The following is a 10,887-nucleotide window of genomic DNA, read 5'->3' as shown; positions in this document are numbered from 1 at the left end:
TTTGGCATTGGCTTTATAATGGAGGGCTCACAGAATTTTTCATTAATTCATTGAACCCGACTGAGATTGCGCATATGCGTTGTCTTCTTTCAGTGGGGTAGCCTGCTTTGGCTGGGCTTGATAGCTGATTTGGATGATCCATTACGACCTTTGACACGTTAACACTCTTTTTCAGGCGCATATGCGTTTTGCCTTCTTTCAGTGGGAAAGCCTGCTTTGGCTGGGCTTGATAGCTGCTTTGGATTATCCATTCTGGCGTTTTATATATATATATATATATATATATATATATATATATATATATATATATTTTGACTAGTGTTCTCTTTATTCAAATCTTTTTTTTTTGCTAACTTTTTTTTTTGTTTTTCAAGAAGAAAAAGATTCACCTTTTTCTAATGAGTGTTGACCTTCATCATCACCAAAGACAAATTTTATTTCAGGTAATTTATTTTTTTTATTAAAAAAATTATCTTAATATTTGAGATAGAATTTTTAATTAACTTAAATATTTATAAAAAAAATTAATATTTAAAATTTAATCCTCGTGTAATTAAGTCGTAACCCTAACACGAAACAGTATCATATTTTCGATACACATGTAATCAAATAGTAACCACTCTCCTACATAGGCTTAGTAGCTTCTTGGAAGATGAATATAATCACTTGTACTAATACATAAATGAAAAGGCATGTGGGGCATCTTGGGTTGACTCCATAGCTCGTCTTTTAGCCACATATTCATGTTTGCATTATCTCATCTTGGTAGAGGTCATTAACCCTCTGTCTGGTTCGAGAGAGTATGAGACAAATAAAAAAATTATTAAGGAGAACTACTTTTTTCTGTCGGTAATATGAAAAATATTAAAGAAAAGTAAATATATTTAAAATTGATTAAAATTTTATATATTTTCAAATTATTTAATTTTTATGAAAGAGTTAAAATAAGTTAAATGAATTTGAAGTAATTGTATATACAAATTTCATAAAAGTCCTATAAAATTAGCAAAACAAATAAAAAAATAATATGAATAGAAAATTTATTAAAATTAAAAATATTATGAATACAATCTCAAATATAATATTCTTTACAAAAGAATATTTTCCTTCTTCCGATTCTTTAGCTTTGACCACAACTTAAAGAACGATTCAAATATTACGTGTAGCAGTTCTTTTACCAATAAAATAATAATAATTTTCTTATTATTATTATTATCTTTTTTATAGTTGGAGATTAAAGATATTTATTATTATTATTATTATTATTATTATTATTATTATTTATTCATTTTGAAAATAAAATTAGTGGTAATTTAATCCACTAAAATTTTTTTATGTTTACAAATGCCCCCTGTAAGACGCATCATATACATGCATTGTTATATGTTCACCCCGAGTCCTGAAGTAATTTTTATTTTTATTTTCAAAGAAATACTTTAATAGAAAGTTTTCTATTTTTTCAAAAAATTATTTCTTTCCTACTTTTTTCCAAACTCTTTCATTTTCATTTCTTGCTTTACACTTTTAATTATCTTCCAATTTATCATCCTTATATTCTTTATTTATATATATATATATATATATATATATATATATATATATATATATATATATATATATATATGAAAGGGACAATAGTTGAGTAACTTGACTTGAACTTTTTTTTAGAATGTTCTTTTGATCTTTGAGTATTTTTCAATCAATTTGAGAAAACCAATTTGAATTCTTTGAAAAAATTCTTTCAATTTTTGAGTCATCTCTTGGCTCGAATTCTTCGTGAGAAGTCTTCACCTCAACCAATAAGTGTTCTTTTTTTATCTTTTTTTTTGTTATATATATATATATATAAAGCTTAACTTGGGAATGTGGAGATGACGATGTGGAATGATATGCCGTCGGTAGAAACCTTGTTATGGTGTCCATGACATGCTATAGCGAGGCGTCAACAAGGGTGGGCGGTCCGTTAGAAACCTTGTCATGGTGTCCACGGCGTGCTATAGAGAGGCGTCAACAAGGGCGGGCGGTCGGTGGCATTTGTGTGGTTGATAATGGATGATGACTTTATATATATGTTTGACACGTGAACTAATTTTTCAGTTATATATATATATAAAAAGGAAGCAAAAGATTTACCTTTTTTGAATGTGGATTGAACTTCATTATTTGTGAAGACAAATTGGATTTCAGGTAATTTATATATATTTTTAAATTACCTAAAAGTAATTTTTAATAAACTTAAATATTCATAAAATAAAAAATATTTAAAATTTGACCCTCATATAATCAAGTTATAGCTTTGACACGAAGCAATATTGTATTTTCAGCACACATGTAATCAAGTCATAACCATTCTTTTAGATTGGCTTACTTATGTTCGGGATAGTATGAGAAAAATAAACAAATTATTAAGGAGAACAACTTTCTTGTGTTTGGTTGTAATATGAAAAAATATAAAATAAAAATTAAATATATTTAAAATTGATTAAAATTTTATATATTTTTAAATTATTTAATTTTTATGAAAGAATTAAAATAAGTGAAATGAATTTAAAATAGCATATAAGAATAATTTATGACCTTTAAAATTTTTTATTCTTTTCACTTTTTTTTTTATCTTACAATACTCCACGAATCAAACATACCTAAAAAAAAATGATAAAAATGAGGTCTTTTGGATAACTGAAATAAAGGGGAATGAATATTTTCACATCTAGAAGATCGTCATCTATTATGTTGAGCTAAATAGTTGTCGAAACTTCCATACAATCAAACATCCTTGTTTATTGTTAAAGTCTCTCATCACAATTTTCTTAGTTTTATATCCTTTTAAAGACAAAATGATCACCCTATAATGGAATGGTTTTACTTAGAAAGCTTGTACTAGAAAAATCTTGAAAGCAAAAGTATACATATATAGTAGGACTTACCAAAATTATTGAAAATTATCAAGGTAGCTAGTATATATACTCATGAGATAATCAGATATTTATAATCAAAAGTAATTGTAGTTAGTTCCAATTTGTTAATTTTATACTAATTTTGATTCAGAAGATTTTTTATAGTAAGAGAATGTTTGACAATGATTTTAGGAAATATTTTTAGTGTAATTTTGAAAAAAAAAATAGATATTTCACAAAATTTAAGAAATACTCATAAAAATGTGAAAAATCATTTATAGTGTTAGAAAATCATTTATAGTCTTTTGAAAAAACTATTGGTAAGTGATTCTCTTAAAAACACTTTTAAAACATATTTTTACTAAAAATATGGTCAAACATGCTCTAAGAATGACATCAAAGGGGTAATGTTTTTTCATGTGACGAGGCTAATCTTATACATGTGATCATCATGATGAAGGAAAATGAAAAGACAAGTTGTGGACATGGTTTGCTCATGGAATGTGTCCAAAAACGATGGCAACAGGGAAGAATTGTGGCAAACCATTCCAAATCTTCATTTATAACTTTTGGATGAGTTTCAATTCATATTGGCAAGGATTAATTATCAGAAGAAAGACTTGAGATGAAGTTATCATAAATGCTCATCCAACCATGGTTTTAAAAACTGGATAAGACTTATCGGTTTGATTAGTCTAACCGCCAACCAATTACGGTTTTGTTTCGATCCAACTAATTAAGTCGATCAAGGGTTGAACCGGAATCGGACCAGTTGAACTAATAGTCGAACTGACAAACCAAACAAATCGGTCAATTCCCTTCAAACTGGATGGTTCAACCTTTTTTTTTTTTAAGCCAAAAAAACCTTTTTTTTAAGCCATTTTTTTTAAAGCCAAGAAAATATTTTGATGCATTTTACAACAAAACGACAACACTTTCTAAGGAAGCCAGATCACTCCATGAGGAGCATATCCAGCTCATTTGTCATCAAGCCCAATAAGCTTTTAGTCTTACAAGTTAATGATTATTGCATGCCTTTTATACCCCACAATTCTTTCTTTTCTTTTTTTAATCCATTTTCAATGTGGGATTAGTTTGTGAGAAAGAAAATTTTTTTGCAAACTAGAGAGCTTGAGTTGAGACCTTCAGGTGTAAAAATTAAAGTTTAACCATTAAGTTATGAAGTTTCTTCATTATATTATATTTGTAAATAAAAATATATAACAAAATTAATTTTTTTTTTCAAATTTTTATTGTATAAAAGTATAAATACTTTCACATTTATTTTTATAATAATTATATAATGTAATTATAAAAATAATATAAATTAATTAATATAATAATTTCAAAATAAAAAAATACAAAAGACATGCAAATAAAATTAAATATTATATTTTTTTTCATTTTAAATATATCTTTATATTTAAATATTATAAATGTTCTATTTAATAAAATTTAATATATTAATATGTTTATTTTTCTCTTCATTTAATTTGATATGTTAAATATAAAAATAAAATATTATCAAAAATTTTAATTATATATAATTTTAATTTCTTATAATTATTTAAAATTTTATATAATATATAAATTATTATTTATGACATCATCAGTTCAATCGTTCTAATCACTGGTCTAATCAGTGAACCGTAAATCAATAACTTTTTCAATTCAATTATCGGTGTGATTCTTAAAACATTGCATACGACATCACTCATTAATCAGAAAACTTCGGTAAGTGATGATCTCTTGCAATGTCAATGTCATGATGGAGTATGTTTTCCCCCACTACACGTGTTGAGAAAAACATGGGAATTGAGCCCAAAACTCATGCAAGAGGGTTGGTTACATACATGACCAATGATCACTGTTTTTTAATAAGCCAATTTCAATCATTTTGATGTTAGGTTTTAATGGGAGTAATCTTTGAAAGGTCATAGCATGAGGCAGCCACCATGCTGAAGATTTCCACTCCTGCAACTAGGCATGTGATATCTCAATCATCAATTGGAGAAGGGAACATGCAGAGAATATTGACATAAACAGCCACAAGGGTCCCTTGTGATATCATCAACAATTATTCATATGACCTCAGCAACTATGAATGAGTCTTGTAAGTCGAATATAAAAATCATTATTTTCTTGTTTTGTATATACAAACTAAGACTTCAGTCTCGAACTCTTCTTGTTTTTAACAATAGAAGAACAAAAACAAAAGTAATTAGAGTCAAGAAAATCATACAAACAAATGTTGAAACTCGTGTAAAATCTTAATTTTAATGTTTAAAAAACTCTTCCAAGTCATAAATGTTGTAAAATAAATATGAAAAAACAATACATTTTTATCGTCTTCTTGTTTTGTATGTACTATTAAGAATTTTATTTACTATAATGTCCATGTTCCACACCGAACGATGGTTTTGATGATTACATGAAATAATGAATTATAATATCATAAATCTCATAATATATCAAGTACAATGAACGAAACTCGACCATGTTCTTTTATTTTCTTATATTTATAGTAATGAACTATAGTTAATTATATCTAAGCAAAATAAAAAATTTACGTTATATAATATGATATAAATACTTGATGTCAAATCATAGACAACAAAACGAAATTAAATTCTATATGATAGATAATGAAGTACATTGAATGAATCTATAATGTGGGGAAATAATCTCCATTTTATCTTTTAGTGTAACTTTAGTGATATTGCAAATTTTGGGGTCAAAATCTCATGGCCATGTAGTTTATCAAAAGGTAACACCTTAATTCTTAACTCAATGAATTTGACATAGAGAATCACTTAAAGTTACCAACGAGCTACATATTTTTATAATGTTCCTATATTTGGATTTTATCGATGTCTAGAATATTGCTACCAAACTTTTTGTCACATCAAAATAAGAAAAATACCATTACCTTTTTTATTCTATTTTTATTGTTTGATTGTCCTTTCATATTTATATAATAGAAAATGAAAGATACGGAAATTATATCTACTGAATTGCATATTTGAGTTGTTAAATCTATGTGATAAAACCTGTATCATTATATGATATATAAATAAATAAGATTAAGAGTATGTTTAACAGTAGTTCTAAGAAACGTTATTGGTTTAAAAAATGTTTTTAAAAATAATAAATGAAGAATTTGATAAAGTTTAGGAAATACTTTAAAATTATGAAAAATCACTTATAACATTTTTTAGAGAAACACTTATAGATGATTCTCCTACAAATACTTTCAATAAAAAATATTTTTATTAAAAACACTTTTAAGTATCACGAGATATAGATATATGGATCTGTAGTCAAAACTTAGTATGTAAGTGATGCCTTTTCAATATGTTACTGAAAAAGTATAATTGGCTTGAAAGTCTCGTGTAATAGTTGTTCGGAAAATATTATGTTATTAATTAGGTATTATATTAAAATCAAATTTTAAATTCTTAAAAGATATGAATAAATTTGGTTGTTGATAGAAAATATATAGAAAAAAAGGCCACAACGACTGAATTACAAATGAAAATAGTAGTGAAATTTAGGTATATCTTTGATAACGCAAGTGATGAACTACCTTATTAAATATGTTGACCAATTTTTTATGCTTTTGAGCTGCTAATAGCTCCAAAAGTCTTACTTTTGGACGGTGATGACGACATCAAATGGTGTGGGGTTGATATCACCAATTTTATAGTGTTTTTAATTGACAATGGATTTAGAATCTGCATTGACGTAAGCAAATTGAATGATGTGTATATGATTAATAGGTGACGTGTACAATTTTTATGGGCCAAGTAGACTCCACTAGAAGCCCCAAAAAGAGTGGTTGGGTCAATAGGATATTTGAATAAGACAAAAAAACCAAATTTTTTTATTTTTTTATTTTTTTTATGTTAATAAATAAAGTTTTAATACAAAAGAGTTTAATTCACATTTACTTTATACTCGAGTTTAATTTTATTATTTTATATTTTAATTTCATTATTTTATATATTAATCTCATTTGACAAAATTAGCTTCTTATTTCATTGTATAACAACTTCATACACCGTATAAAGCCACTTGTGAAAGAAGACACAATATAGAATCAGGAAACTCACAGACAACTTGCAATGGATACAAAGCTAGAGGCTCAAGCAGTTTTACAAAATTCCATGATCCAAGTGTTGAAGGCACAACACACTACCTTGAAGCCTTGGAATCCAGCTCCCTTGGCCAAGGCTTCGAATTCTTTCTCGGTCCTCTCTTTTCCACCAGGGTTATGAGCCAACATGATAACGTCGATATGGACGACACCCTTGGTGGCTAGGCTGGTGTCTGGGGCCACAGGAAGGATGCATTCAGCAACAATTACCTTCCCATTGTCTGGAAGTGCCTGATAACAGTTCTTCAAGAACTTCAAGCAATGAGCATCACTCCAATCATGGCATATCCACTGCAGGAAGACAATTTACATCCATTAGCATAATTGAAGGTACAAAATATACCACATCTTGCTATCTCATATGACCTCATCTTATGTTCATTTTGACGGGTCATTAGCATAATCGAAGGTAGAATCAGTATGATCTTAGAGGCTAATTATCATTTAGTAGTGATTTCATATGGACCATATTCAATCTCAAAAAGCTATGTCTTCAATCTCTTTGGAAGCACACCCACAAGTTGATCATCATCCCTTTTCTCATAACTGGCTCCCACTGAGATGCTAGTATGCCAATTTGACTATACGGAAGGTAACAGAGTAAAGGATATATAAAGAACACAAATTCACCTTCATGAAGATGGCATCTCCCTTTGGGACACTCACAAACATGTCTCCCCCAACATTCTCCACACCTGCAGCCAAATTCAACCGCAGAAACTGATAAGAGGAACAAGATGATCATAGGGATAAGATCCACTAGCTCAGCAAATCATTGGAAATGGTTAGTGGGGTTTCAACTCTGCCACTAAAACTCAACCCTCTTTTGGCCAATCAGAATGATAGCTCCATGACTATCTTTGAAGGATGGTATGCAGATGAATTAATTGTAGAATGATGTGGAAATGTACCAGGATAAGATGGGGCATCATCAATAACATGAGGCAAGTCAAAGTTAATGCCCTTAATAGTGGGGTATTTGGATATGATCATGTTAAGGGTGGCTCCAGTCCCACCACCAACATCAACAATTGAGGTGAGGCCCTCAAAACCCTTGTAGGCTTCAAGAATTTTCTTCATGGTAATGGTGGAATGACCAGACATTCCATTGTTGAACACCTTGTTGAATCTAGGATCTGTGCCATGATACTCAAAGGCAGTCATTCCATAGGCTTTGTTGAAGGGGATTCCACCATCAAGAACTGCATCTTTCAAATAGTACCTACAATTAGCACAAAGAAGAATACCAATCAATCTTCACCAACCACAGAACCTACAAGACCTAATTTTTCCTGTACAAGTTGTTTGAGTCCAATCCAGAACCAAAGCTTCAAAAGCTAACAAAAGTAAAGTAGGCTTCAATGATTGGTATGAAGAACTATTCCAATCTGTTTACTTATTCTACAGTGGACCCACACATAATGGGTTCAACTCCAATCTGTTCAACTCCATTCTCTTGGTCATATCATGTGCAAAAAGAAGAATAAAATGAAGAAAAATATGGAACTGGGTTTGGTTAGTTCAGAAGCACATGATCTACCAACTGATGGGTGAAGAATAAAATAAAAAAACAATGGGTTAGAGAGATGTACAGGTCCACATCCACATCCACATCCACATCCAACACCAAAACAAGAGAACAGAAAATGTGAAAACAAACAAGAGTGGGTTCTTGGTGGGTGTAGTGGGTGTCAATTCTCAAGCTTCAAGGAATTTGTGGTGCACATCTGTTGGAATTATTTAAGAACACACCACAACAAATTTATTATACTTTTTTCTTTGAAAATCTCTTTCAATTTCTTCTCCACACGAAACCTCAAACCATTGCTTCACTATTCAATGCTTCATAAAAGAAAGGAATAAAACTAAAAAAATTTCACAAAATCTTCTAAGATTAAAGTGCTAGATTATATCATTAGGTAAAAATATGGGTTATTTGATTAAAATGATGAAAAATTCCCTAATTTATAAATCTAAATTTTCATATTTTTTCAATCTAAAAAATACCCATTTGGCACAAAAATACCTATCATTTTTATTTTTTTTATATTTTAAATAAGCTTTCCTTTTAAAACTAAATTTAATATAAATAATGTTGAAAATTTATGTCAAAAATTGTAAAAAAGATGTGTTAGATTTACAAATTTTGGTATCATTTCCTTCCTTTGAATCAATTAATCTTTAAAATATTTCCTTTTAGGATAAGAAAATGAGGAGAGAAAATGGGGATCTAGAGAAGCAGAAAGATGAGGAAAAAATGGATTGATACCAGCTCTCCATGAGGACCTTGTCCTGATTCATGAGGAGAAGAGGGGCTACAGACACCCCATCTTCGTTCCTAGTCAAGTACTTGCAGACAGGGGCGAGCCCATAGAGCCTCTCAACCCCTCCATCAGGGAGGTTGCGAAGAGAGCACTTGACCACAGCATAGGTGGCAAGAAGGCGGAGGATACGGTCCAGCATGACAGGGGCTTCTGGGTTGTGGGTGGGGATCTGAGCAGCAATCTCAGAAGTGGAGACAAACGCCCCAGGGCCAGCCTTGGCGATTATCTCAAGAAGGTCGAGCTCCAAAGCTGATTTGAGGACCATGGGGAGAACTGAGGCACTGACGAGCTGCATGGAAAACAGAGATGCCTCCTCATCTGACTCTAGGATAGTTGTTGGGGTCATACTGGTCGAACCCATATTCAATTTCAACAAGAAAGAAAAACCCAAGAACCAGAATCAGAATCACAGGAAGAAGAAGAAGATGGGGGTGTGGGCATGAGCTGCTTTGGGTGGCCGTTATATATATAACGGGAAGTGCTCACCAACCTCTGTTTTTCCCCCTTTTTCTCTTTCTTTGCTCCACTGTCCTTTCCTCACCAACTCTCTTTCATTGTACCCCACTAAGAATGCGAAATGCCTCTAATCTATTTTCTAAATTTTTGAACATGTTTTCAAAAACAATTTTTATCTTTTTTATCTAATTACTTTTCATATTTATATAATTATTTTTTAAAATAATGGATAAAAAACAAGTAAAAATAAATAAAAGATATTACGTGAAAATATAATACATTTTCAATTTTCTAATTATCAAACTTATTTTAACAACCATTTCGAAACCTCAAATTCATTTTTGTTTTGAAACATTTTCATAATTCTAATCCATTTTAACATAATAATTTTCTACATAGATTATAAACAAAAATAAAAACAAGACAAATTATTGCTTCTAAATCATGATTTTGATGTTAAGTTTAAACTCATAACCAGTTATTAAGTTTTTGCATTTTTTTTAAATGGATAAAATATTTAAGAAATAATTAAAAAAATATATTTTTTTATAGTATTTTCAATAATATTAATTAAAGTAATTTATTGCTTGGCTAAAAAACAATTTTCATATCCTTTTAGATTCACTCCCAAACTATAACTAATATACATCTAGTATTTTATGTCTTTTAGCTTGAAAGCAAGAAGAGTTTGTTTTTATTTTCTTTTAGATATGTTTAGTTTCCAAAAATTTGAAGGAAAAGAAAATATAAAAAAATGAATAAAAAATAAAAAATATTTATATAGTTCTTCAAACTTATTTCACTTATTTTATTTTATTATATAAAAATTAAATAATTTTAAAATATATAAATTTGTAACTAATTTTAATTATATTTTATTTTATTTGACATTTTTCATCATGAAACCAAATATAAAAATATAAAAAATATAAAATATTTTTTTAATATTTTTTTCTTAGTATTTTCCACGAGCCAAACATAAACTTTGACCATGTAAATAAAGTGAATTTTCCATGCATAAAAAAAAGTCCACATGAAAACTCTATGCTTTTCC

At 29.1% G+C, this 10,887-nt stretch overlaps 1 protein-coding gene across 1 annotated transcript; it reads right to left on the bottom strand.

The window, feature by feature from the left end:
* Positions 1–6,911: 6,911 nt before the first annotated feature.
* Positions 6,912–9,930, bottom strand: LOC100854172 (caffeic acid 3-O-methyltransferase). The gene is given in 5 exon segments (XM_003634113.3): positions 6,912–7,088; positions 7,090–7,344; positions 7,684–7,748; positions 7,965–8,275; positions 9,323–9,930. Coding segments are annotated over 5 exon segments (1,185 nt in total). The 5' UTR covers positions 9,739–9,930; the 3' UTR covers positions 6,912–6,950.
* Between the last annotated feature and the right edge of the window lie 957 nt (positions 9,931–10,887).

Source organism: Vitis vinifera, chromosome 16 (genome assembly GCF_030704535.1).
Source record: "Vitis vinifera cultivar Pinot Noir 40024 chromosome 16, ASM3070453v1".
In the NCBI taxonomy this organism is placed as follows: Eukaryota; Viridiplantae; Streptophyta; class Magnoliopsida; order Vitales; family Vitaceae; genus Vitis; species Vitis vinifera.
This window is presented reverse-complemented; position numbering and strand designations above follow the sequence as displayed.